The sequence below is a fragment of the Hoplias malabaricus genome, chromosome 5 (genome assembly GCF_029633855.1).
Source record: "Hoplias malabaricus isolate fHopMal1 chromosome 5, fHopMal1.hap1, whole genome shotgun sequence".
Classification (NCBI taxonomy): domain Eukaryota; kingdom Metazoa; phylum Chordata; class Actinopteri; order Characiformes; family Erythrinidae; genus Hoplias; species Hoplias malabaricus.
The window spans coordinates 36,507,735-36,535,728 of NC_089804.1; the positions used below are offsets into that span (position 1 = coordinate 36,507,735).

At 39.4% G+C, this 27,994-nt stretch overlaps 4 protein-coding genes across 5 annotated transcripts; 2 read left to right on the top strand and 2 right to left on the bottom strand.

Moving 5' to 3' along the window:
* Window positions 1-548: 548 nt before the first annotated feature.
* arpc4l (actin related protein 2/3 complex, subunit 4, like) lies at window positions 549-5,436 on the bottom strand. Its single transcript, XM_066672940.1, has 6 exons — window positions 5,345-5,436; window positions 3,997-4,115; window positions 3,034-3,145; window positions 2,654-2,749; window positions 2,194-2,364; window positions 549-1,201 (listed from the first exon to the last, which is right to left on the bottom strand). Exons 1-6 carry the CDS (start codon window positions 5,345-5,347, stop codon window positions 1,196-1,198), a joined length of 507 nt encoding a protein of 168 aa, XP_066529037.1. The 5' UTR covers window positions 5,348-5,436; the 3' UTR covers window positions 549-1,195.
* A 1,729-nt stretch (window positions 5,437-7,165) lies between these two features.
* tada3l (transcriptional adaptor 3 (NGG1 homolog, yeast)-like) lies at window positions 7,166-12,533 on the top strand. 2 transcript variants are annotated; one of them, XM_066671840.1, is made up of 9 exons: window positions 7,166-7,426; window positions 8,565-8,792; window positions 9,014-9,264; window positions 9,397-9,502; window positions 9,774-9,906; window positions 10,198-10,301; window positions 10,549-10,649; window positions 10,916-11,107; window positions 11,215-12,533. In XM_066671840.1, exons 2-9 carry the CDS (start codon window positions 8,583-8,585, stop codon window positions 11,405-11,407), a joined length of 1,290 nt encoding a protein of 429 aa, XP_066527937.1. In that variant the 5' UTR covers window positions 7,166-7,426; window positions 8,565-8,582; the 3' UTR covers window positions 11,408-12,533. The 2 variants fall into 2 exon arrangements, with proteins under 2 accessions (XP_066527937.1, XP_066527938.1); XM_066671841.1 differs by lacking the exon at window positions 7,166-7,426 and adding an exon at window positions 7,569-7,779.
* Window positions 12,534-13,087: 554 nt separating this feature from the next.
* On the top strand, window positions 13,088-16,807 carry hmces (5-hydroxymethylcytosine binding, ES cell specific). The gene is made up of 7 exons (XM_066671363.1): window positions 13,088-13,259; window positions 13,681-13,881; window positions 14,383-14,526; window positions 14,629-14,832; window positions 14,978-15,132; window positions 15,304-15,496; window positions 16,029-16,807. Exons 2-7 carry the CDS (start codon window positions 13,693-13,695, stop codon window positions 16,212-16,214), a joined length of 1,071 nt encoding a protein of 356 aa, XP_066527460.1. The 5' UTR covers window positions 13,088-13,259; window positions 13,681-13,692; the 3' UTR covers window positions 16,215-16,807.
* A 7-nt stretch (window positions 16,808-16,814) lies between these two features.
* On the bottom strand, window positions 16,815-27,521 carry rab7a (RAB7a, member RAS oncogene family). Its single transcript, XM_066671364.1, has 6 exons — window positions 27,213-27,521; window positions 21,693-21,755; window positions 20,894-21,020; window positions 20,327-20,545; window positions 18,847-18,975; window positions 16,815-18,663 (listed from the first exon to the last, which is right to left on the bottom strand). The coding sequence occupies exons 2-6, from the start codon at window positions 21,743-21,745 to the stop codon at window positions 18,568-18,570; spliced, it is 624 nt and encodes a 207-aa protein (XP_066527461.1). The 5' UTR covers window positions 21,746-21,755; window positions 27,213-27,521; the 3' UTR covers window positions 16,815-18,567.
* Between the last annotated feature and the right edge of the window lie 473 nt (window positions 27,522-27,994).

Sequence of the window (27,994 nt, forward strand, 5' to 3'; positions counted from 1 at the left end):
GACTAGTGTTCTCCCCGTGTCCGCGTGGGTTTCCTCCGGGTGCTCCGGTTTCCTCCCACAGTCCAAAAACACACGTTGCAGGTGGATTGGCGACTTGAAAGTGTCCGTAGGTGTGAGTGAATGTGTGTGTGTCTGTGTTGCCCTGTGAAGGACTGGCGTCCCCTCCAGGGTGTATTCCCGCCTTGCGCCCGATGATTCCAGGTAGGCTCTGGACCCTCCGCGACCCTAAATTGGATAAGCGGTTACAGATAATGGATGGATGGATGGATGAATCAGACTAATTCTACAGGTAAATAACTTGGTTTCAAGCATCATTTTTGAGATCATGACAGAAACACAATTTTGTCAAGGTAACAGGATTTAAAATATCTAGAAAAGAGCTGAGTACTACGTTTAAAACACTACTTAAATTGTTCTAAGAAATTCATAGTGAACAATATTAGAACTATTGACTAGATTTGTCAATTTCTGCTTATTTTCTTGCAGAAACGATTACTTTAACGCTTCAACTAATTTCAGAAAAAAATCTCTGGGGCTACAGAAAGCGCAATAGAATTTTATTGGTTTTCTCTCTACCATCAGTGTGACATTTTATGCAGTTGTTTTTCTTCTCACCTGTAATTTTATCAGAGTCTGACTGTGTCAGAATAAAAGCACCCACAATTACCTTTCATGATGCCACTAACATTGAGGTTTGATTCTCTTTGTGTAACAAAAAAGAAAAAAAAACACTTGGAGTACATGTATATAAAAAACAAATGAAAAACAAGCCATTGTTGACTTTACAACGTGTAAAGAGTATTTCCTGTGCCCATTAATATTATTACTTTTTTTAAGGACCTGCCTTGACCGTGTGTATTTTTTCTCTGAACAGAAAATGGGGGGGGGGGGATTATAATTCTTTTTGCTTAAATATACAATTATCAATGGGAACAAGAAGCACCTTTAACAGAAGACGGAAGGCAAAGGGGACACTGCATACGGCATCGCAGGATCGGTCAGTCGGTCACTGGTTCTTTTTGCTGATGGTTCTTGACACAAATGTGCTCCTCTATATTTTCTCTGTTGAGCTTGAAAATTCTGCGATGCCCCCCCCCCCCCTCTCTCTCTCTCTCTCTCTCTCTCTCTCTCTCTCTCCAGGGGAAACACAGCAATGGCCAAGTCATGGGAGCAAAAAGATTCCAGAGACAGATCCTCAAAACTGCAATGACAAAATCACATATTAAATCACAACCCAATCAAAGCACCCTGGATCACGCTGATAATAAATGAGTTAATACACACCCTACAGAGAACACTGCACATTTTTACAGCAAAATTGAAGCTTGTATGATACAATTCAACATACGGAGAAGATAGTCCTTAAAATCTAAAACGTTAAATTCAAACATACAAAACTGAGAAATTCCCAAATTAAATAGTTAAAATCTACAAATTTTAACCAAATATTCGCAGAACTTTAGAGTAGCAACACTCTGTCAGCAAAACCATTATCCAAAAAGACTCGTTTACTAAGTGTTCCCTGATAAAAATGTGTTTTATTAATTATTTTGAAAAATATTTTTATATGACATCATCTTAAATATTCTTTAAAGAGTAACTAAACGCACCCCAGGCTCAACTCATTCTACCTCTTTTGAAGTGGGAGGGGCTCTGCTGTGTTGTTTCCAGAACGACAGAGAAACAACCACACGGCGAGGTGCATTGAAACATGGCGAGAAAGTGAGTATATAGACAAACAGAATGAGGACAGCACGAGCAAGGCTTCACTGGTGTGGGAACACTGATTCGCTTATTTGCATGCTGTGATATTTAATCGTATTTTGGATGGAGCCATTTCATCTGCGACTACAGTAGAGCTGAAACTGAATGGAGGTGGGACTAACCACAATAAAATGTTTTTTGAAAACATTTTAAAAAATTTAAAAAATTTTAAGCAAAAGTGCAAGAACAATACAGTAAAGTTATTAAGGCGTAGTTACTATTTAAAAAGACCCAGTGTCACTTACTGTTTCTCCTATAGACTACTCTGAGTACTTGTAATAGTGGTGTAGTTCTGCACGGTTTTATATTATTTACTCAGGGTTAAGTCCACGGCTCTTTTAAGCCTCTAAATAATAACCAGCTTATTCAACTAAAAAAAACGCTCCGTCTACAGCAACAGATGTAGATCAAACAATAAAATAAACATACATTTTTGAGGAATTCCTCTGCGACGATACGAGCACGAGCGTTGACGGCCAACTTCATCTCACTGATCTCTTTATCGATTTCCTCCATGAAGTGGATGACGAAGTCCACCAGCTTGTGCTTGTACATCTGCTCCGTGTGGAAGTTAGTGATGAGGAAACTGATGTCATAGCCCTGAAAGAGGAGAGAGAAATAGGGAGAAACTTAAGAGAAGTGAAAGTGACATGAAAAAGTCATAGTCTAATGTACACTATTAGTTTCTATAGAATTATTGTATTACTGGACACTGGCTGTGATGGGTTCACTGTTCTTATTAAATAATTAACATAGTAAACAAAATGACTATTCAGGTTCCCCTCACCCCTTCGTAAAAAAAAAAACAAAAACAACTGATACTGTTAAAACACTTTAATACAACACCTTGGCATGGTTTTCTACATTATGCTTCCCCTCTTTTTCTCACCTCCACAGGTTTCCTTCGCAGGATAAAGAAGTTCTCCGCTCTCATCATCATAAATCGCATGAACTTATGGCATAAGATCTTCTCAATCTCATCCGCCTGAGAACAACAACAGTTTAGTGTGCGTTACAAACCACTACTGATCGGACAGTGCAGAGTAGGGGTTACTACAGGAGAGTAATGACCTAGGACCATTTTTATTATCATAATCAATACGAAGACTGAACACAAGTAAACGCTCTGCTTTTACTGTCCTCTGAGCTACTTTACTGTCTTTAGTGCTCACGTAGCCAGAGTGGGAGGGTTTGTGGACATAAAACACTTCAGAATTATACAAAATATCATTTCAGATTCAGTACATAATTACAAGAAGTGTCTCTGACCTGTTTGACTGCAATGCTGACTCTCACAGAGTTAATAGAGCCCTCTATCAGAACCTTCTCTTTATCATTGCGGCTAATTACCACCGGCTGCAACAGCAACTCTTTGCTGCTCCTGTAGAAATCAGATTTGTAGGGAGAATGTTTATAAACCATTAGAAAATACAGAATCAAGTAAACTGCTATTTAATTTATTTAGTAGGCAAGGCAAGTTCATTTATAGAGCACCTTTCATACACAAGAGCAATTAAACGCGCTTTACTTTTAGTCAAAGCAGTTTAAGGGCAATAATAATAATAATAAAGTATAAAAAGCATAAAAGTGTTGCTCCAGAAGATAATAGTTTATTTCTACCCCTATATAGTAGCATGCAAACCCTTTCTACAACTTTGTGATAAATTAGTTAACACAACATCTACAAATTGGGGAAAATTAAAACATGCCATTACTTTTGGCTATAAAGTGGCACAGCCGAATAGGTGTTATAGTTAGGCACTATAATTGAGAGAGCACAAGTTTGTTCTCCAGTGATTCAACAGCCCACTGTAGCCAGGTTTAAGCGAACTCGACTGTCCTTGATCTATTTTGGTAGGATTTTTCTCCAACTTTCACCACAATACAGCATATGCTTTTAAATATTCTCCTCCAGGCATGTTGAGTTGTTTCCAAATGTCTTGGAGGAAGCCAGTCCCTGCATATCTAGTGGATGGAATTAATAACGGCTAAATCTGGTAGAGAGCTAAAACTCAGCCCCAAATAAACAGGGATTTTTGCAGTACAGTGAGCTCCCTGTGTGTTCCCTTTAGAAAATAGCTTATTTTCACTTAGAAAAACCAACAAAACGTGTAACAAACCAGAGGTGTCCAAACATTTGCATAAGACTAGACAACATGACATATCAAACAGGCCCTGTCAAGTTCAGCTATTCTCAGAGCGAATCAGAAACCGTGTCCTGGGATGACTCACCGAACTTCCACTTCCGGTTTGTTGTGCCGTTCCACCACCTGAGAGGAGAAGTTCTCCAGACACAGTGCCGCCTGGAGGGTGGCTCGCACGGCGTTCAGGTAAGGCCGCAAAGTCGCCGTCTAAACACATGTTAATTAAAAAAAAAAAAGAAGAATTGAAGAGTTGACCTTCTATATTGGTTATCTTATTATTTTTTTTTTTTTACTTAATTAATGCATTATGGGTGAAGACAGTTGCATTCTACTGAATCTAACCTCAGAATCATATGGGCAGTGACAGATGCTCGAGAAAATAATGACATCAGTCATATGTTTAGATTTGATGACTTTTTAAATTATTTATTATATATAGATTTTCACACCTTGTCCACACCATTAGCTATAATCTGACCTCCCCTATCAGTGCCAGCCACACTGTGATGTGATGTCAGACACATCCGACATATAGTTTTGCACTGCAGTGAGAACAACTTAATGAACTGGAGGACAGTGCCAAGAAGGAATTATGGTTTGGCTCTTCAGGACCCTCCTGCACTGGATAACTCTAGGTTTTAACTTTATACATGTCAGCATTTGCAGATGTCACAATCAGCGAATAATGAATTCATAATGAATGCAGAAAATTACATTCGGAAACTAATATTAATGTTGTGCTTTATTAAGATTTTCATTGTAGATACAAACGATAATATTTATCTTACAGCTTGCATTCATTATCATCTAAAAAAAAGGTTTTATTCGTAATATGATGATGTAATGAACTAGAACTGACTTGTGAAATTATTGTATCGAAGCAGTAATACGCAGAGGCACCGGAGCGCATTTGTATCGTATTATCGTCAAAAACATCGAATTGATTTCAAGATATTTTCAGAGCAATTCCTGATAATCACACCTGTCTTACAGCACGGGGAATAGGAATTTACACGCAGTGGCTGTTTGGCAAATCTTAGCTACAACATTTATATGGGTTCGTTATGAATCATTTATTGGGACTGACACCGTGTGCAGTACGTTACACATTAAAAAGAGCAAATGAATGAAACAATTATTTCAAACCAAAGCGCTGCGGGGCAACTATAAGACGATGTATTTAACCACGGATATTTAACGAACACAAAAGAACCCGCTTGTGTTAAAATGGGATGCAGAAATAACGAGAGAAACATAGAAACGTTAGCAGCTAGCAGCAGAAACACTAACACGGCCGCTCTAAGAACCGTTTCAGCTCAGAGTCCGGCAACAGCCCCCAGCAACACTGCCCCGGTTAATATTCAGAGCTCGGTCCAGTCACACGGCGGGTAAAAACACTCAAAAAGGCCACTTTTATAAAGAGGAAAATCGCTCACCATTTTTGTTGGCTTTGGATGAAGGCGGAAGTGTCTGCGCCACGCCTGCAGCCCAGTGCGCCTTTGTCTAAAAACACCGAATATATGCGCAAGTTCATCTTGCAGAAATATGTCCTGTCAAAAAAAAAAAAAAAAAAAAAAAAAAAAAAAAATATATATATATATATATGTAACCACTTATCCAGTTCAGGGTCGTGGTGGGTCCAGAGCCTACCCAGAATCACTGGCCGTAAGGCAGGAACACACCCTGGAGTCTGGAGGGGGCGCCAGTCTTTCATAGTAAGACACACACTCACACATTCATTCACACACTCACATGTATGGACATTTTTGTATATATATATATATACACAAGTTCGAGTCCCGCTCCGGGTGACTGTCTGTGAGGAGTTGGTGTGTTCACCCGGTGTCCGCGTGGGTTTCCTCCGGGTGCTCCAGTTTCCTCCCACAGTCCAAAAACACACAATGGTAGGTGGTTTGGCGTGTCCATAGGTGTGAATGTGTGTGTGTGTCTGTGTTGCCCTCCAGGGTGTATTCCCGCCTTGCGCCCAATGATTCCAGGTAGGCTCTGGACCCACCGTGACCCTGAACTTGATAAGCGCTTACAGATAATGAATGAATGAATGAATTATTTGGCACGTTGGCATAACAGATTGGGTCATTGTATGTGAGGAGAGTGGTACATCCTCCCATTAACTGTGTGGGTTTCCTCCAGGTGCTCCGGTTCCCCCACAGTCCAAACACACTGGTAGGTTGAATGGCTGTGTTTCACTGTCCACATGTCTAAGTGTGTGGGTTCAAAATGCCATACTATGGGCAGGTGCTCTGTCCAGGGTGTATTGTGTCCAGTGATCCCAGGCAGGCTTAGGACACAGAAAAAAAAAACTATATATCCATCCATTATCTGTAATCGCTTATCCAATTCAGGGTCACGGTGGGTCCAGAGCCTACCTGGAATCATTGGGCCCAAGGGGACGCCAGTCCTTCACAGGGCAACACACACACACACATCAACTTACCAATGTGTGTTTTTGGACTGTGGGAGGAAACCGGAGCACCCGGAGGAAACCCACGCGGACACGGGGAGAACACACCAACTCCTCACAGACAATCACCCGGAGTGGGAATCGAACCCACAATCTCCAGGTCCCTGGAGCTGTGTGACTGCAACACTACCTGCTGGTCACAATATTTTACACACAATATTCACAATATTTCACAATATTTTATCAACAAACAAATAATAACCTCATAAAAATGGTCTCAAAATCTCAAAAAAGTGAAACGCATCCCCCAGAATTTGTATAAATCACTATATTTTCACTTGAAACCATTGAGGCTCCTCTTTTCGAACTATTAAGGTAATTTCGCGGAGGCAAACTTACCTAGATTCGCGTTTTCTTCCATATATGGCCAATAGTCAGTTATGTTCTTTTTGTGTTCGACTACGGTATAACAGGGTCCTCGTGTCGTCAAATTGTGCTTCGCTTTGCATATTTGTTATCATTTTAAATAACAGTTTGTTATTTTTGGTTATACATTGCTTGAATCTGGGTTCACTAGTTTGGGGAGTCGATCTAAAAAAAGAACCGATTCCTCCGGAACAGGCATTTTGAAAATGAGAGTCGATTCAAAATTTTTGAATCAGTTCCGTACACTTAGTAGATTCTCGATTCATCACAAGAATTCAAATTATGAGCCATTTCGCATTTCTTGCCCCATTTCGCTACATTATTAAAAAACAGAAAATGTGCGTTTTTTGAGTGAATTTTTGTGTGGAATCGATTCTTAAATGTCTGAAATGGAATAGTTCTGGCTGACTCGCGGCTGTACCATTTTTTAAAACCCAGGTTTCTGATGTTGAAATGGGGATGCCTGCTCTCCTGTGATGCCAAATTGTGTATGATAAGACGAACATAATATTAAAGGTTTAGACTTACTGTGTTTATACATTTGGTTTTGTGGTAATATTGTTCCCGAGTTATTTGGTACCCAAATGTGATCGTTCCGTTTTACTTGTACACATCGATCTTCCCCTATTCCCTGATTGGTACAGCCCGTAATGGAGGCCCGTTGTTGGAGGTAAATAATAATGTAGATATTTTGAATAATTTCTCGGCTTTTATGCCCTATTCACATCACATAAATGCAGTTTTATGTGCTCAAATGTTATATATAGACATTACATATATTTATAAGTCGCTATAGGTTGATATATGTTAAATGATGGGTCATTTTCATATGTTGGGGATTGGACGATGCTAAGAAGCTAAAGACAGCAGCTGAACACACCACAATATCGTTACAGTGGAGTGTGAATGAGTAGTGCCTGTTACAGATTAAACGGAGGGTTAGTGTGGCTAGAAAACCCAGACGTTTTTCTAAAGCCACAGAAATATATACTGCCAAGACATTTATTACTCTTATATATGCAGGTAAATGGTAGCTAGTTTTCTTAATTATCCTTTTCGTTAAAATGCTTCACTTGGATTAATGCAGGCTACTGTCAGTATATAATAATACATACATATGTCAGTAAAATCAGTTTATAACGATACAGATTTTCAGTTTAATCAGCATACGTTAATATATAATTAAGTAAGTTTAAGTATATAATAGACTTCTGTGAGTACAATCCATAATACAGATTTGAGTATAATTATTATATAGAAATCACACAATATGTGTGTGTATTTGTATTAATAGTACACAATAATGCGCTCTTCCATCAGTTTTAATATTATGTTGTGATGCAGATTTCACCTAGTATGATCAGTATTTATATCTGCTAATATAACAGTTGAAATGAAACTTTTCATTATTGTAGTCTGTGAGGTCTCAACTTTTAGCTTTAACCTCTGCACACTGTGCAACAAAAAAGGATCTAAAAGATGAGAAAAAAATGTTTTGAATACTATGTTGAACATTTAATTATTTCAGTGTGTTGTTTCCTATTACCAGTAGATTGACCAGAGGAGGATAGGTCACCCCTTGTGAGCCTTGGTTCCTCCCAAGTTTTCTTCCTCAGCTGAGGGAGTTTTTCCTTGCCACTGTCGCCCTTGGCTTGCTCACCTGGGGATTTTTACATTCTTTACATTTTTGCATTTCATGTCAAAACTTTTGTCTTACTGGAATTCTGTGAAGCTGCTTTGTGACCACATCAGTTGTAAAAAGCACTATACAAATACATTTGAATTTAATTTGATCTTATCTGTTCAAGTTCCTGTAACTATTGAAAATGAGTGAACTGAAGGACTGCCCGCCACTCAAGTACTATGACTTCAAGCCGGTGGAGCATGTGAAAGTGTGTCCACGCTACACTGCAGTTTTGGGCCGTTCCGAGGATGATGGCATTGGGATTGAGGAGCTGGACACACTGCAGCTGGAGCTGGAAACACTTCTTTCCTCAGCCACTCGCCGTCTTAGAGCACTTGAGGAACAGAGACAGGTGTGGGAGATGAAGAGTCATTATGTTTTCTCTTTATCTTTTAACTTTTATTTTCTATAACTCCTATTTGTTGTAAATCTCTCTTTCCTATAAAACTCTCTTATTCCCTTATTATTATCGCTAAGGTTTTATTTCCTAGTCATTTCTTGTAATGTAACCAGTAAATGGAATTTTAATACATTTTTTATATATAATTAAATCTTTAAATCTATTTTGAACAGATTCTCACAGACTGGCAAGATAAAAAAGGAGACAAAAGGTTTATGAAACTGAGCAAAGATGCTGATATCTCAGCCCCTTCTCGCCATCCCAAGCCTAAGAAGCAGAAAGTTGATGCGAAGGCAGGTCATGGTCCTGGTCCTGGTCCAGGTCGACCAAAATCCAAGAACATACCGCCCAAAGTTCAAGAGTATGAATTCAGTGAAGATCCACAGGATATACCACGAAACCCCAAAAATGACGCACCAAACAGGTCGGTCCATACATCAGATTATTATTTTAGTGATTTAAAGTGGCTCTAGATTTAGATTTATAGTAATCTTGAAATAATTAATGTCATTTTAAAGATGTTTGTATATGCTCTGTAAATATGTGCTTTTTTCAGATTTTGGGCCTCAGTGGAACCCTACTGTGCAGACATCACCAATGAAGAGATAAGAGTCCTTGAGGAGCTTCTTAAACCCCCTGAAGATGAAGCAGAGTACTACAAGGTAATATAAGTAAAGCAAGATTATTGTCATTCGAGTTCTTCTATCATCAATTCCTACAAAACACATATTGGAAGAAATATTGACATGAGTAATTCTATTAATTGAAATGGAAATAAATATATTTGCGTTAAGACAGGTTTACACCTGCACTACATACACATGAAGGATGTGTAACAAAATACAGTCTGGGCGGTTTATGTTCAGGTTGCCTCTTGATATGACATCTGTATTAATTGTTGCATGGTTATGGTTATGTATGTGTTTGTGTCAGATTCCTGCTCTGGGGAAGCATTACTCTCAGCGCTGGGCTCAGGAGGACATGCTGGAAGAGCAGAGAGAGGGAGCCCGAGCCACTGACAAGAAGAAAAGCATTTTGGGTCCACTCTCTGAGATAGATGCCAAAGGTGGGCCTGTATTATTAGTTTTCATTCCTAAAAGCTACATTTTTCATATTTACCTTTTCATAATTCAACTCATCAAACCAGTCATAGGTATAGATCCCAGATATTAAAACTCTGCTATTATTGACCTAGATGTTATCTGAAAGCCTCTGTTACTACAGGACTAACCTGCAAGTTGTACAGTCTCCTGTCAGAAGCATTAATGTGCTCTCCTGTGTTTGCCAGTGTATTTACTTGTGTGTGTATTCCTGTGTGTTGTCAGAAGCTAATCCTGTGTTTTTTTTTTTGTTGTAGATGTGGATGCCATGCTGAAGAAGTCTGAATCCCAACATGAGCCCCCGGAGGACGGCTGCCCCTTTGGCCCTCTAACACAACGCCTGCTGCAAGCTCTGGTCGAGGTTAGACATATTTTGTGTAATATACAACTGATGGCAATTCATTTCAGTTCCACTCTCTATTGCACGTATTGCACACAATAATTGTAACAACATTTGCCTGGTATAAAGAAAATAACAGAACTGTGTATTTAAGGAAACACTGCATTCTTTAATCAACCCTATGGTACAGATATGGCAAGTAGATATAAGGCTGAAAACACTACAGTGTTCTTCTTGTAAGTTAACATACTTTTAAACTCACTTGTAGGAGAATATCATATCCCCTATGGAGGATTCCCCCATCCCAGATATGCCTGCAAAAGATGATGGAGCTGGAACATCACCTCGTAGCCAGGGAAAAGCTTTCAGGTAAAAATTCCCATGAATGTCTTTAATGTGCAGTAGGCATAAGCATGTGCTTTAGGATGTAACAAGTGTAACAGGCTTCTTACTCACTCTCATATGTTTAGGAACATCACCAAAAATAGCAGCTATTCAGTGCTTTAAATTAAAGTCTCTCATTCCTTTTTAACTGTCATTTAAACCAAATATTTTTAAAAAAGCCTGTATACAAAACCCTGTAGCTTTGTAGGTAACTGTAGTCTATCGCTCACTATCCCCCTCTCTCCTCACAGTGTGCCTCATACTCGTTCCCTCGAGGCTCGGATTAAGGAGGAGTTGGTGTCTCAAGGTTTGCTGGACTCTGAGGAGCGTCAGGGAGCAGGGGGAGACTCTGAGGATGAAGTTCTTGCTGAGCTTCAGAAGAGACAAGCGGAGCTCAAGGCCCTGAGTGCCCACAACCGAGCACGCAAACAGGAGCTGCTCCGGTGAGCTGTACCTCCATCAGCGATACTGTGCATCCTTGTTTATTAAAACCTCTGCTCTGTGTTTAATGAATTGTACTCATGAGTCATCTGTTGCTATCTTCCTGTAGAATGGCGCGAGAGGAGATGAGGAAGCAGGAGCTCCGTCAGCGGGTTCGAGTGGCTGACAACGAGGTCATGGAGGCCTTCCGCCGCATCATGGCCGCAAGGCAGAAGAAACGCACGCCAACAAAGAAAGAGAAAGATCAGGCATGGAAGGCACTCAAAGAGAGGGAGAGCATCCTTAAACTGTTGGACGGATAAAATATTATTTTTGCCTGCTGAGGACTGACAATGTTAGTGTGCTGGAGTTCCCTGTGGACCAGAACTTTAAACAGGCAGGTCCACCAGCTTACTAACATAAAGACAACCAACAATACGGAACCTATTTATGTCAGGGCTGGTTTTAGATAGGTCAGGGTGGGCGGTGAGGAATACAAATCTGACATTTTGAAATTGCTACACATATGTAGTGTGATATATATGGTATTGCTATGTATTATTTTATAGATGCAAGGCACCACCACTGACACTAGTGTACCACAAAAAGTGGTTAAACTGAAAAATGGTTTCATTAAGAAATATTGATATAAAACAATATGTTTTTCTGCAATTAACTATTCCACATCTGTCCCCCCTGAATGACCTTTACACCTTAAAGATTAATAAGCATAGGACCAAACAGCGTCCATTTTGGGGTTAAACTACAATAGATTTATATGTTGTGGAAATATATATATGAGAAGTTTTTTCAGATATATTTATTTTGTCCTCCTTTGGTCCAATCCTAATCCAGATGTAGAACCAGCCCTGAGCAGGTCCCACAGAGCAAGATAATGTGCACTAAATAAAACCAGTCACTGATACTTACACTACTGTGATAAATCCTATCCTGATGATGCCGGAGCTCTGGAGTTAGACGGATCATACTTTAGAGTACGAAATGCTAACCTCGCATTAGATTGTCTCTGCTTGTCGTACACTGATGAACACAATATTGTGGACAGATAAGGAGCTTGATCTCGGAAATGTGTGGGTTGTCATTTGCCTTTTATGTATAGTTCCCAAATGCAAGCAGTTACCAGCAGTGAACGTTACCGTTGAAGTTCTTGACATATTGTAAAGCTGTATTTTGACAGTGTCTGGGTTAAAAAGGATGCATGATTTTTGCTTCTATTTTTGTTTTTATTTGAAATAGAAGGATTAAAAAAGGATGAGTATTCAATTTAAGGCATTTATTCACCTGGGTGCTGGTGTTTGAAGTTCTTTTTGTACAAAACAGACAATAATGTGTATAAAGTTGTTTGTGTCGGGTAATTTGAGTGACCTTTTCAGTGCTGTTGCGTGTAAGTCAAAATATCAGAAATAAAAAGAGAGACACATGGAGTATACAAGGCTATAAAATAGTATTAAAACAAATATCAATTTTTATGTTTTCAGCACATAAAATATGATCAAATGGATTTTTCTTTTTATATTTAATTCTATGTAGAAAAATGTTTTTGAGTAATCAAATCAAATTTATTTGTATAGCGCCTTTTACAACTGACGTCGCAAAGCAGCTTCACAGTTGTGTAGAGTAGAGTAATTAACAAACTAGTTAGAGTTTAGAGTAGAGTAATTAGAACGCTATTAGAAATTGGGAACGCTAAAGACAACCTAAATAAAATAATTTTGAAAAACACAATAATTATACAAATATGTAACATCTATATAAAACAATTTATTTATACACATTTATATGTCTCGTTTCCACAAAGGACTGCCATTACTCTTATAAAAATTATTTTCAGATTGAATATGTTATATTTAGAGTTGTATATACATTGTCCCTAAAAACCGTCGTATTATTGAACTGATATTTTCTTGACTCCGGAATGGAGGGAGGAGGGAGTAGGGAGTAGGGCGTAGGGCGTAGGGGAAATCACTTCGGAATGGAGCGACCCCACGGTATAAGCGCCATTATTTAACATAAGAGACGAAGAGACACTAGAAATGCTTCTCTCAGAGCTCCTGATAAACGGCTTTATATATGCTGTTGATTTAGGACATATTTAAGTTAATTTAGGACATAAAATTAACGCTGCCTTATAAAGAACTTGCTTTGTAAACACGGGTAAGTTAACGTTAAACTACCGTCATTTTCCTGTCAGAATTCTGAAAGATTAACTTGGTTAGCTAGCTGCATTTTGCATTATTTCTAAAAGTTTCCTATTAAAGCACAAAGTAGCTCCTAACCACACTGCAAAGGTAGACTTTAAAAAAAAATAACACTATTTTGTAATGTACTCAGGGGCTTTCCTGGTTCAGCGTTTAGAGAGTAATCTGTTGCTCTGCAAAATGAGTTTTCAGACACATCTGTGCTGCTGGAGTTTTAAACACTGTGTACACCCACTGCCCACGCTATTAGACACACCTGCCTCGCTGGTCCTCCCTGTAGATGTAAAGTCTAAGACAGCCTCATCTGTTACTGCAAAAGGGCTGTGCTGTTGATTAGTGTTGCAGCTCTTATTTTCTGATGTGCGTTTCCTATTCAGTAGGGTGTAAACATGTGCGGGAGAACAGCATGCACTTTGGCTCCAGATGAGGTTCGGAGAGCGTCCAGTTACAGAAGCCGGACGGGTCAGCGCCACTGGCCTCAGTGGAAAGATGGAGACTCTGACAAGTACAGACCATCCTACAATAAGAGTCCCCAGTCTTCCAGCCCTGTTCTGCTCTCCAACAGACACTTTAAGAAGGCGAGAATTCATTCTTTGTGAATTAGTAGGTGATGATATGTAGGTGATTTAAAGTTGCAGCAGGTCATTTTGTGTATTGAAATATAGATTTGGTAATATAAATGTCAATTACTCATTCATTTACTCATTGCCTGTAACCATTGTGTATCGCCCTGTGATGGACTTGAGTCCCACTCCAGGGTGTGTTCCCGCTTTGCATCCAGTGATTCAGGGTAGGCTCCAGACCCACTGCAGCTCTGAGTATTATAGTTGATTATAATAAATAAACAATGGATTCTCTATATAATGTCTTTTTGTCCTTACATTCATTCATTCCTCATGGTCTGTAACCACTTATCCAGTTCAGGGTCGCGGTGGGACACACCCTGGAGGGGGCACCTGTCCTTCACAGGGCGTTGGTTCTTACAATACTTATTAATAAATAAATAAAAAGAAAACAAAATGTAATTAAAGGTGCTTATTGCACATTTAATTGACTAGAGCCTTCTTGCTGTTATTCAGGAAGCACCGGTGGATGAGTGCGTCCTTGCGACAATGCGCTGGGGTCTCATTCCCGCATGGTTTAGAGAGAGTGACCCCAGCAAGATGCAGTACAGCACCTCGAACTGTCGCAGTGAGAGCTTGCTGGAGAAGAAGTCTTACAAGGTATGAATGTTTATAAGACTGGGCAATATGAAAAAGAATCGGTTGGTCTCTGAATTGTGGGCTCATGAAAATGACTGTGGCTTTCTGTATGTTTCATCCCAGGACCCTCTGTTAAAAGGCCAGCGCTGTGTCATTCTAGCTGACGGCTTCTATGAGTGGCGGCGGCAGGAGAAGGACAAACAACCTTTTTTCATTTACTTCCCCCAAAACCAGGGGGCTCCAGGGTCCAGTCAAAAAGACCTGCAGCTAGAGAATGAAGAGAAGAAACCTCAGCAGGAGCAGAGCCAAGAACACAGAGATGAAGAGGTGAATAAGTGGACTTTTATTCAGAGAGAGGAGTATTTATTGTGGATATGCTCTTGGAAATATAATTAGAAACACGGTGCTATTTTTAACATGCAGATTGTGACAAGGAGATAATTTCTGAAGGTTTCTTTGTATCCTTTACAAGGCTGATGGAGAGGGCAGTGAATGGACAGGATGGCGTCTGCTGACCATTGCTGGACTATTTGACTGTTGGTCTCCACCTGGTGGTGGGGAGGTTATGTACACATACACAGTGATCACTGTGGAAGCCTCTTCAAACCTGCAAAGCATCCACGACAGGTGTAGTGCAAAACTGACTCAGTCACACTGATTATGAAAGATGAGACATTTAAAAAGATGGAGTATCACTTTTGAGGCCTTATTAAACAAAATTACTGTGGCATATGTCAGCTTGTTTGGCTGTTTGCTCAGTTTAAGTCAGTGGTGTGTATATATGTGTGTATATTACAGAATGCCAGCTGTTCTGGATGGAGAGGAAGAGGTGAGACGCTGGCTGGATTTCGGAGAAGTAAGGTCACTGGAGGCTCTGAAATTACTTCAATCTAAAACTTGTCTGGTCTTTCACCCCGTCTCCTCATTCGTCAACAACTCCCGAAACAACTCTCCTGAGTGTCTACAGCCTGTGGATCTGACAGCTAAGAAGGTATTTTACTCCGAGCACAGATTATTTCAGAAAACTAATAACAAACTTAGTGGTCTTTATCAGAAGTGGAGTTTGTATGGAATTAGACCAATTATAGAAAACATTAACTGTGTAGTAACAAGTATATAACAACATTGCAAATTTCCCTGTTTTGGGCTTAAAAGGATCTTGTAATCTTATTAATCAAACAAAATATTTGCAATGGCACTGCAGCAAATGATAGTACAATAGCTTGAGATATTTACAAAACTATTACAAAAATGTATAAACATATACACATTATATAAATAGTATTAACATATTTTAAGTACACTAGTAATTGCATGTAATTGTGGTGGAAGGAGCAGGTCACAAGATGACTGATGTGTGTTAAATATCTTTTTAATTCGTACTCCAATAATTTTCACAAATTATTTATTCATTCATTGTCTGTAACCGCTTATCCAGCTCAGGGTCACGGTGAGTCCCGCAATACAAATAATTTAGTAATTTATTTAATTAAAAAAAATAAACCTTGTTCTTCTGTATTCAGGCCTCTCAGGCATCAGCCAGCAGTAAGATGATGATGAGCTGGCTTAAAACTGGCTCCCCCAACAAGAGGAAAGAACCTGATAATGACACTGAAGCTAAAACACCTGAGAAACAGAAGTCAAAGCCAGTCGGGCCGCTGCAGCAGTGGCTTCTGGGATACGGTGCCAGCAAGAAGCCGAGGACTTAGGGCTGCTGTTCAGTCTTTTATCTTTCGGTAAACGTTTGTTAAATGATTTTTGAATGCTTTATTACCACTGTATTTTATGATTTTACTGTTCTCTTGCTTCAGAATATTTTATAATTATCTTCCAATCGTTGTCACATAGGAGGCCTGACCATCTACAAATTTGTTAAGCAAACACACTGTGTGTAGGATTATATGGAACTGAGCATACATATAGTCCTGTTGGCCAATCTATTGTATACTCGGATGAAACTAGATGAAAGATTGAAACAGAAATATGGAGCTGGTCTGGTTTTCGTTAACGGCCAGAAACCAAAATGCCTAAAACACTGATTTTAATATTTTGGTGTGCCCCGTTTCTCCTTCTAGCGTCCTGTTGAATGTTCTTATAATTTGTTTTAAATCCGTTGTTCTTGTTATATATATTAGATAGGTGTGCTGTATAAAAAGCAGTATTCCTCCCCGATGCCTGTTTTAATGAATAAAAAAGGCACTTTACAATAGATTTATTCAACAAGTTTTTTTTTTATTTTTCATTATTACTTTGAAATACATTTATTTTCAAACGATGTATATGCTGTGCTGTAATAAATGTTTCATTAATTTGACATGACTGATGCTTCAGTCCTTCCCCCATTTTTTTCTAGATGTGTGTGTTTGTGTGTGTGTGTATTCTGTATGTGTTTATTGTCCAACAATTTAGGTCAGTTAATAACAACAATAATAATAAAATAATACTAATAATTATGAATAAACAGACAGTAAAATATCCAAGCGATACCAAGCCTACATTTCTATCCTGAGCCTCTGTCAGAGATGGAGAATATGGGGAAAACAAGTAGGCAGGAAGTCAGCGTGATTGGATAATTCACAGTAATTACAAAAAGTCCTGCTGCCCACAGAGTCAGCAATGTAGGGAAAACTTTAGTGACTGAACTTCATACTCAGATATGAACACCCCAATCCCCGACTACATGATTGCCACTTGGCTTGGTTTGACTTTTTACATTGTACAGACTCAAAGCCCTCTGTTGGAAGAGAGAGGTTTCTTTAGACTTGGTCATGCACTAGGGGGCAGTGTTTAAAGTAGATGCAGCTCCAGTGCTTCAGGATAAAACAATGAACAACACATGAACAAAGTTGTTCAGTGGATGTATGTGAAATGCACCAATCTAGAGAAGCTTGCAGAGTCTGAACTGAACAATGGTTGTGATAGGAACCAGATATCTGAAGAGTTTAATGGCTCAAACATTTCCTTCATCTAGTTACAACTGGTCTGAGATAAAGCATCTGGCTTTTGTATATCAGTAAAGCAAAATAGTACCTTATGAAAACTTATTTTTCCCTCACATTTACAGCTGTTTTAGACAGTGACCACTGGCTTCCATCACCACCACTGTAAATTAAATTTAAGGGACAAAGTTTCACATTATACCACTCAAATTTAGAGTTTACATCTTACAGGGGTTGAATTCTGCAGAAATAGGGTCAGTTCCCTTCTGTTTACATCCTTAAGACTACAGTAATAAGGGCAGGAAAACCAAAGGAGTACCCTTCATCTGATACTTTACACACGTTGGCCTAAGATCAAGCACACCGGCAAACTGCAATATTTTAGGGTTCGTGTTAACAAAAAACAAAGAAAGCGCATAAACATCATGCTTTGTTGGATTCATGTAAAGCCTTATGTCGAACCAGTTTGAAAGAGGGCAGACAGTTCTGATACCAACACAGAGCTTTTAATACACCAATATATTACACAGCCCCACTGCTCTTACAGATTTCCAGTTAGACGGTGGGTTCATATAAAAAAGTCTCAGAAATCATTTCAAGTGCTGTGAGAGGTTCAGGATTAACTGTGTATGTGTATGTGTGTGTGTGTGTGTCTGGTGGAAACTGAAGGGACTCGGAAGGATCCTGTGAAAGGTGTCAGGACTCTGTGACAAGATTAAAGGTTAAAAGAGCTAATATCAAGGGCCTGAAAACACTTGTGTACCAAAATTTGTTAGAACATCTTTGGGCTTTGATAGAGCCTCTTTAAGCACTGTGTGCATTCTGTGGTGTGTAAGTGTGTGTATGTCTCTATGGTTGTGTGTGTAATTTGTGTAGGGTATATTCTAGAAGAGGAAGCCTGCCTGCTCTATAAAGGCCAGTGATTACATTGGGGAATAGGGAGAGGGTGAGTGAGAGTAAGTGAGGAACAGAGAGAGAGAGAGAGAGAGCGTAAAAAGAGAGACAGAACCAGAGAGTGAGCGAAAGAGGGAAATACATAAAGAGGGACAGAGAGAAAGAAGGTGGTGGGGAGGAAACAAGGCCAGAGAGGGTGAGGGTAGTCAGTAGAGCCCCTTGGAGGTCTTCAGCAGCTGCAGGTTTCTGCTGATGGCTTGGCTCTCTCATTCCTGTCCAGCTTGATAGGTTCTGGGAACTCATTGTACAACTCCACTTCGGTTTCCTGTGAGAACGACACACAGAGCAGAGGACAGGGCTTAATGCTACTAATCTACATCTAAAACAACTACTATGGAGAAAGCAGAAGACAGTTACAGTTTACTTGCAGACATTTGAAAATTAAAATTTGTCAGTATGAGAGGTGTTTCCTGAAGCACTGTTTTGGTCCACTGCCTGTGTTTCATACCTGCTTAAGTGCATTGCGTGCGATGGTCTGGAAAGCCTGTTCTACATTGATGGCCTCCTTGGCGCTGGTCTCGAAGTAGGGGATGTTGTTCTTGCTCTGGCACCATGCCTGTGCCCTCTTGGTGGTTACCTGAGAGACAAAGGTGGAGTAAAAGACACAGTAGACATGAAACATTATGAAATGCATTTGCTACACAGACAAAATTTAAGGTCTCTTTCAAACAGCTCCTAGAGCACAAAGGAAAATATGTTTGAATGTAAATCATGTAAAGGCTAAGCACCAGTGATATGAAAGTGTCAAACAAATAAATACAGTGGAATTTGAGTTCCTAACTTGTGTTTATTGATAGTCAGAAAACATGTTATTTCTTACTAATTCAAGGAATAAGGTTTAAAAGACTGTTGTCCCCCCCAACGGTGTTCGGAAACTCTAATAGGCGTCTTGCCTGTGACGTAGATGGTGGACAACAACTCTAGAAGCTGCACTTAATTTAATGCAAAAAATGATGAAAAGGTGTGTTGTTTTTGGCAGCAATCATTCAATGTACAGTGGGACATCTGTGCACAAATGGCCCAAAGATCCCAAAATATCCAGAAAATGGACTAAATTTGTCCTCTTTAAACGGGCACTTTGGAAACGCTCACTCCGTTATCTGTAGCTCATTTTACTGCTGCTTTTCCAACAATATGGGCATGTAAGGAAACCAACGAAAGGTGTTCAAGAGCCTCTGTAACATGGAGGTAAACAGGGTAAGGACACTTACTTCACCTGTTTTAGTTGGTGTTAGTTAACGTTAGCTTGACTTGCTAAACTCGGTGGCTCAGATTATACTCGGCTACGTAGCTGCATTACGGAGGTTTATAGTGTCGGATGAATTCGAGTTCGACTTCGATCACATTTACAAGAATAACGGTACCTCTAAATTTGAGTTTAGCTTATTGCTAGGCTATTGTCATGAATAATGCTGGTTATTTAGCTAGCTAGATACTGTCATAACTGTCAGTCATAACGGTTGACGGTCACGTGACCTCACGGTTGCGTTCAAGAATTTCTGTAGCTAGCTCGGGTTTTTCCGTCAATTTAATAATATTGTCAGTTTTAAAGCAAATTAAGCTGCTATTTTCATTTTAATTCATACTTATATATGTCAGTAACTACAATAATGTGAAATATTCATGAAGGTCCATTAAGTGGTGCTTAGCCTTCAAGGTAGAACTCTAGAGGAGCAGAATTTTACAGAGCACAAATTATGGGGGGGAAGAGGCTAATTTTCTTTTCCAGAATGTAATTTATTTGCCATAACATGATTGTGAGGTCATAATGTCCATTACCTGTAATCTACATTTGTCTAGTAGTTTTAGTACCAATCTTCAGTTGATGAGAGAAACGTTTTAACAACTTTATCCACAGAGACGTAAACATACCAACAGAACACAGATCATACGGTTCCAGACCCATTATGTCACTTGTCCCTACCCACCTGCCTATTCTCCAGGTCTATTTTGTTGCCGAGGACCACAAAGGGAAAGTTCTCCGGGTCCCGTGGACTGGCTTGAATCAGGAACTCGTCCCTCCAGCTGTCCAATGTCTTAAAGGTATTAGGCGCCGTGACGTCGAAGACGAGCACACAGCAGTCAGCACCTCTGTAAAATGCCACGCCCAGAGACTGGAAACGCTCCTGACCTGCCGTGTCCCAAATCTGCACCAGAGACATGACACATGCTTAAAATCACCTTCATCACACAATCGGCATGAAACTGTTATCTTATTTATCTTTAGATTTAGACACATAATAGAAAGAAACTGCTCACATTTGTGAATGTGAATTATAAGCTAGGTTAGAAAAGCTACGTTCGTTAACAGCATCCTCACTTCTGGAAACTGAAGCAGAATCGGAATTTCAATACAGGTTTTTCTGATTTCTGCAAACATTTAAGACTCATTTGGATCTGATTACACTCAGTGTGGATTATCTGCTTCTGGGGATCAGTTACAAGTCTGTGTGTGTGGATGGTCGTGGTGTGTTGCAATCTGTACCAGCTTGTACCTGCATTGTGACAAGTCGGTCGTCCACCATCACCTCTTTTGTGAGGAAATCGGCTCCTATTGTGGCTTTGTACTGATTGCTAAACTTCTTGTTCACATACTGGTTCATCAGTGAAGTCTTGCCCACTCTGTGGAGACGTGCATACACACAGCGTTTCAAACACAAACCACACGGAAAAGAGGAACTGAAAGCTCAGTGAAGCATCTTCACCCACACTGAACAAACGACAAACTACGTTTTGGGGGAAAAAAAGCACAACAGCAAAGGAAATCACACTCAAAGCAAAACCGAAAATAGCAAATGAGAGGTTTGATAAAACAAATCTGCTTTGAGGGAGTGAATTTCATGCAGTGATATGAAGAAATTTTAAAACAGTGTTAAACCTATATAAAATCTGAACATAAACGAGTTAATATGCTATGAGCCCTGCATAACAAACTGTGCTGGGATTAGGTTCTTGTTCTTTATTACTAAAGATTGATCTGGAAAACATTCTTTTTTTAATTAACAGGATTTTTGAAGACTCGCACTGATGCTTATCTTAAAGTTTCAGTTTCAACAAGGGCCACTATCACAAATGACCTTTCAGTGGCAGTTCAGGAGACGGTATGGTTTCTGAGTGTCAATCTAAAGCATGCTAATACAATAATTTCTGAACAGACCTTCAAGAATACAAACACTGCCACTACACAGCCAATCCATTTTATTGGTTGTCTGTAAAGCAACAGCAGGACCTCAACAGTGATTGATCAATGAGTTCACATTGGCAGCAAAGTTTAATCCCTGAGTAGATACCCACCCTGAATCTCCGAGGATGATCACTTTGAGTAGAACTTTCTTCCTCGATGTCATGGTGTCACTTCTAAGGGAACAGGAAAGATTACAGCATCAACACATGACTATTATGTCACAGGTCACAAAAGGGCAACATGTTAAGAAATAAAGTGTGATTTCTGTTTCACAAACAAAACAGAGGTTACAACACAAAGACAAAGTCAAGCACTTCCAGAAGACAATCCAAAGCAAGTTGCTGGTTGCTTATAGATAAAAATAACTAGCCTACATCTACTCTGCTATCTCCTCTTGCCAAGCACTGACTACTGGCTTAACACTTCAACCCTTTACCTTGGTCAAGATACTGTTGGTTTTGCACGACCAAGTGTAGACCACCGAGTAAGCAGCTTAGCAGAACAAAAACACCACATTACACCATGCTTTCAGCAGGAACCAAACGACGCAGGCTTGCCTAGAAAGCAAAAGTTGAAGCTTGAAGCTTGATCATTGAGAGTTGACCAGATTTAGGATCAAGCTTTGAAGAGACAAAACTACAGAACCACACCCAAGAGACACAACATACATGCTTACCATGTTCTCAGTTGGTAAACGTTTCACAGTTGATGGGATGTTGACAAATTTTTCAATGCAAAATCTGACAGTGGCTGCAGTAAAAGTACTACTTTTATTACAACCACTGTTACTATGACTCAGCACTTATTTTTGTTTAAGAGAAACCCATTGTGCAGGAACTACTCATGCTCCTGCTCTAAATCTCAAATCGGTCATGTGTTCTCTCTCTTCATTGCTCTCTGAAATGTCACGAGGGGTGTGTGCGCGCGTGCTCTCTCACTTACAAGCGCACACACACATATTCTCTCATGCTGTCAAACTTAGTGTCCTGCTACCTAACAAAATGAAGTCAGTAGAACAAGTATTGCATCAGGAAGCAAAGTGGCATCAGGCCATTTCTAGGACAACTGGAAGCGAAAGCTGTTTCTAAATACCTAAATGAGTATTGGATCTATGAGCACAGCCTCACAGGGCACAATGTATCCTGCAATACCAGCAATCTAAACAACACACTGGACTGGACAGACTCCCTGTTGCCAAGCTTCAGACATATCAAACTATCTGGCACGACGCAAACCCCATATGAGGAATGCCATCAGCTCAGTGACAAAAACATATTGCTGGAAACAGCAAAAACATATTGCACAACAAGCCATGATCCTGTTCCAGCACTTGACCAGAATGAAAAAGGACCCCAGTGTGTCGAATGCTGACTTCAAAACAGTACAGTAAAGGAGGGGAAACACTTTTAAATCTCACTGACAAAAACTAAACTGAGGCACAACACGTAGCTTCAGAATAGCTTATGATATATGAGGTCAGCTTTAAAGCACCCATTTATTGCAATTAAAGTGATATTATGGGACATTTTGCCCAATTCTGAGCCTGGCTGAAAACAGAGAGCTTAATCTTTTATCTTTGCTCAAATTGCTAGGCCTGATAATGAAAATGAATAGGTGGCCATCTTTGCTTTATTTGTTAAAGAACGATTTTTACATAATCATAAGATCATGATCGTTCTTGACTCATTTTGTTGGTACACAGAGACAAAAAATGAATGTATACATAGGTTAGCTCCTTGTTTTGATTCCATAAAGTTTTCCAGGAAATGAAGCTGAATTCATGTTGAACTCAATGGCTTGGAGCTATCTGAACTTAAAGCCAAGAAGAAGAAAGGCACCTGCAGACAGTCTGAGCAAGGAGAATCAAAACAGGTTTCTAAGATGAGGCAGTGAGCTGAATAAAAAACACAAGTTAACTCAATGAAATCCTGACATACACACTCCCCAAACGCCAGGCTATTGTTTGCATGATAACACGCAGGAGTGAAAAACTAGTTTAGCGTGTTTAGCTATGTCTAAAACATAATATGCCAACAAGTACACTGCTTTAAATGTAACTTCTCAATTACCATATAATATATCAGTACTTGTAGCTTGATAATCTACATGATAGATTATTCAGAAGTCTTTTATTTATTTCGAAAATATTCAAAAGTATTTGATCAATTTTAGAGTTTTTAAAAAGGATATGGGTAATCCTTTGTGCCTAGATCTTTGAGCTAAAGCACTTTTAGATCATGGTAAAACAGACTGGTACTTAATGAGGCCAATATCAAACCCCACATCAGGCTACATAAATGCACTTGGGTCCATTAGCCAAGCTCTCCCCTCCTTCATTTTCAGATTACGCAATGCCAACCTCAGATCAGCAATCAGTGGGGGACATTTACAGTGGCTCCTGGTGAGAAGTGGATTGTGCAATTTGTCTCCCATTTAGAAAAACACATTAAAATTTCAATCTGCTCCGGCCCTGCTCCGGTCTTGTTCTCTAGACACTCCAATACAGAATTAGGCTACTTTGAGTAAATAAATAGGAATAAATGGGAAATCTGCAGCCAATAAGTACAATCCTTTTCTTTCAGGTCTGTCAGGAGGATTATTCTACTAATGCCCTATTTCTGAAATAATACCACTGCCAAGAATGGCATATTTCATTCTGAAAAATGAAAAACTCTGCAACAGCATAAAGATCTTATATATCGCCCTCAACTACTCCTCTGACCTACATTTCCCTTAATAATAATATGCAGATTCACCAAAAACCCTCCCTGTGCCTCCCTGCGGTGTATCCTCAAATGAGCATGAATATCAAACAACGGCAATGCTGCTGTTACCCACTTATAAGACCCTTGACACCCCACTTAAAAAGAAAAAAAGATACAGACAAACAACACGAACAGAACGGCTGAATAAAATTCTCACAGCAAACACAATAAACATGCAGCACAGAAGCTGACACAGAGAACTACTGGTCTACATCTCTGACCTTACAGTGATATGATCACAAATCTTAAGAAAACATTAAGTTTCATCTAATTAAAATCTAATCAACAGTTATTGTGATTGATCCTGATATGGTTTTATGATTTATATCAGAATCAATTTTAAGAAATACAGTAAAGGCTCACATTTTATCATAATTAAAATGGTTTTCTATTTAGAGAACTAAAGCCCTGATGTGAAACTGACATCACTGGGAGCAAATCACAGTCCATACTTCTAGCAAACAGACTGGATCAATGCTAAAGGAGAACACTGCATACAAAAAGAAGGGAGGAAGGCATGTCTGCCATCTGCTTTACCAGAAAACTCTTCTGACTGTAACAAGTATAGTCCATCGATTCCAGTAAGGTGTAGATGCAAACTAGGAAGAGCAGCCAAGAATAAAGTTCAGGATTTGTCCCATTGCCTTCTCAAGCTGCAGGTTTCAAGGGCCACTCTTGAGCATGCAATGAACTACATACACAGCCTTGCCATGCCAAGTTTAACAGTACACTCGAAAAAAATGGAATTTTAATCAATGTACTAACATTTATAACTGTATGGAAATACAACCCTCTGCTTCACTGTGATACTAGTCAACATGAGTTTTTGCTAGTGACTTTACAGAATTGGCAGTTACTGTTTTCTTCCAAGAGTGTTATATACCCTAGCAAAGGTTTGAAAAGATGTGGTGGAAGTTAACATAGCTCAGAGGAAACACGTTCTCTCAAGAGTGTGATTGGTGGAGACATAGCTAATGGCTGGAAAAAATCTAATAAAATCTTGATCCGAGAATAATAACTTGTATCAATCCTGAATATGTGCGTATCTTCACACTCCTACTGTCCACAGCTTCATCAGTTACTCATACGCCATTAAAACAGTGGTATCTGAAAATGTCTAGTGGGAAGCCACTCTTTACTGTTGAAAAGTGCTGACACTACTGTAGCCGGATTAGCACAAGGACCATGGAATTACATTTATAATTAACAATTCAGCCACAGGCAGCATTCTAGCAACTTGATATGTATATTCCTACAACTATATCTATCTTTTACCAAACTAAACTATACCATGTTCTACCATGTGTATTCCAGGTAGTCATTCATTAATTTATTCTGTAATCTCTTATGCAGATCAAGGTCACGGTGGGTCCGAAGCCTACCTGGAAGAATCACTGGGCACAAGGTGGGAAAACACCCTGGAGAGGGCGCCAATCCTTTACAGGGTGACACACACTCACACACTCAAACCTATGGACACTTTTGAGTTAACAATCCACCTGCCAATGTGTGCTTTATGGACCGTGGGAGGAAACCGGAGCACCTGGAGGAAACCCACGCAGACATGGGGAAAACACATTCCAGGTAGTCAATGTAGTCAAATGTTGCTGATTAGAGTAAAACTACATACACTTGATACATAACTGTTTAATTATACAGCTCAATACTTGTGATGACCACACAAATGGGACAGTTATAGATACTGGTTTTAAAGCTAAGCTAGTGGGGAATTGTATTTTCCAACATGAAATATATATAAAGCCTATTAGCACAGGGGATACAACCACAAATGGTTGGTCACTGTTCAAATTCATAGAATTGCAATGCCTGCAGTTCACTACAATTTGTGTACTCCATATTTAATCTGGAACCCATGACACAAGAAAAAGTAGGATCACATGGTGCAAACTGCAAAGCCCTCTCTCCAAACAAGGATAAGAAATCTTTGCAGAGGCTAGCTAAAAGCATTTTTCATTTTTAAATATACATATGTTAATTTTACTCCAGAATCATGCTTCTAGCATTCATCTTATGTTCAATCTAGTTTATGTTGTCCTCACAGACAGCAAGAACATGACATACTGTCCAAACAAACTATTTATTCCATATTAAATACAAAGACTAATATCTGAGTCACACTGTTATATAGTTATACAGTCCTTATGTCATCAGCTGATGTGGATTAGAGAGAACACTCAGAAAAGTTGGAGAGGTTTAAAAGTACAAGCTATCACTGATAGGTAAATTCATCATATTTAAACTATTGTTATTAACAAGCATTTGTATTAAAATAACTATCCACACGATTAACTCCAATCTCTTTGATCCTATCCACTGTCTGTATTCTGAAGATTTAACGCTGGCTAACATCGTTTATAAATTGTTTCGTTCCACCTTAAATGGTGAAGCGCCCTAAAGGAACTGCAGCAATACACTGTGGACACCTCAGCATTTAAGGTGGAACGGGATATTCGAATAAGAAGCTGACAGTTATAAAGCCAACTTCAGCTTCGTGGACTTTGACACTAACTGACGTTGGCTTAACAATAGGTTAGATATGTTCTGTCTACATACAACATTTCTCTGTTGTCTCAAAATACTAGCGTTCAAAAACCATTGTCATATTAGTACAGGCTGATACAACATCAGGGCATGCAACAGCTAAAATCGCATAAAGGCTGGGAGCTCGGTTGGTTAGCCCCACAAGGCTAACTGTTAGCGCAGTCAACTTAACGGTAGATTGCACCCAAAAATGATTAAGTGAAAGATTGGCAGTTTTGGGGGGTGGTGGGGGAGATTGTCTTAGAGCACTGGAAATAAATCACATGTCTTCAAAAACGCGGCCGTTGTTATACTTAGACTTACCTTATCAGAGAAAGGGAGGAGAGGGCCGGTTAACGTTAGCTCGGGTTGCCAACCAACTGCTAAGTCACTATTGTTTGTTATTTCAGGTTGACTCCGCTCCTTTGACAGTCAATAAGCAGCAGATCTGTCTACTTAATCTGGAAAAAAAAGACGACACCGACGGCGTCTTTTGTGACAATATCCCTACGATCACTGTTAAAATCACCCACAGTTATTTCTCCTTTCTCTTTCTTTCTTTCTGTTTTTTTTTTTCTGTAGGGAGCCGCTAGCTGTTCACTTCCTCCAAAACAAGCCGAGTGTGTGGTGATCTCAGCACCGTCATCACACACAAGACTATTAAACAGAGGACACTGCAGGTTTATTCGGATTTTATATTTTGTATGAACAAAATTCAGATAGATAGATAGATAGATAAAATGCTTCAAAGTTTACAAAATGACACCCAGAGAGAGAGAGAGAGAGAGAGAGAGAGATAGAGAGAGAGAGAGAGAAAGAACGAACTAATATGGGTTTGAGTAAAACACACACACACAGTTGATACAGGTGATTTTTACACACAACAATATTTCTCAGCATAGTCAGATAATTTATACTGTGAGTCAAGCCTGTCCAGTAAGAGCCGAGGGACATTCGTATCATAAAGTTCATAACTTTGTACTTAATATGTGTTAACTAAGAAATCATTATTTGAGAAATACCCCACTTTACTTATGATAGTTCAGCACGAATGAAGGAGAACACTAACTGCAATATTTAGCATTGTACTGATTGGTTGGGGATAG

Excerpts from the sequence above, each read along its gene's own strand:
- rab7a (XM_066671364.1), bottom strand. The coding sequence starts at position 21,745 with ATGACATCGAGGAAGAAAGTTCTACTCAAAGTGATCATCCTCGGAGAT. Across the intron at positions 20,546-20,893 it reads ACCGACTTGTCACAATGCAG|ATTTGGGACACGGCAGGTCA; the intron begins GTACAAGCTGGT and ends TCTCTGGTGCAG. Across the intron at positions 18,664-18,846 it reads CACGCAATGCACTTAAGCAG|GAAACCGAAGTGGAGTTGTA; the intron begins GTATGAAACACA and ends TCGTTCTCACAG.
- arpc4l (XM_066672940.1), bottom strand. Across the intron at positions 3,146-3,996 it reads AAACCGGAAGTGGAAGTTCG|GAGCAGCAAAGAGTTGCTGT; the intron begins GTGAGTCATCCC and ends TGATTTCTACAG. Across the intron at positions 2,365-2,653 it reads TGCGAAGGAAACCTGTGGAG|GGCTATGACATCAGTTTCCT; the intron begins GTGAGAAAAAGA and ends CTCCTCTTTCAG.
- hmces (XM_066671363.1), top strand. The coding sequence starts at position 13,693 with ATGTGCGGGAGAACAGCATGCACTTTGGCTCCAGATGAGGTTCGGAGA. Across the intron at positions 13,882-14,382 it reads CCAACAGACACTTTAAGAAG|GAAGCACCGGTGGATGAGTG; the intron begins GCGAGAATTCAT and ends GCTGTTATTCAG. Across the intron at positions 14,833-14,977 it reads AAGAACACAGAGATGAAGAG|GCTGATGGAGAGGGCAGTGA; the intron begins GTGAATAAGTGG and ends ATCCTTTACAAG.
- tada3l (XM_066671840.1), top strand. The coding sequence starts at position 8,583 with ATGAGTGAACTGAAGGACTGCCCGCCACTCAAGTACTATGACTTCAAG. Across the intron at positions 8,793-9,013 it reads CACTTGAGGAACAGAGACAG|ATTCTCACAGACTGGCAAGA; the intron begins GTGTGGGAGATG and ends TATTTTGAACAG. Across the intron at positions 10,302-10,548 it reads TGCTGCAAGCTCTGGTCGAG|GAGAATATCATATCCCCTAT; the intron begins GTTAGACATATT and ends ACTCACTTGTAG.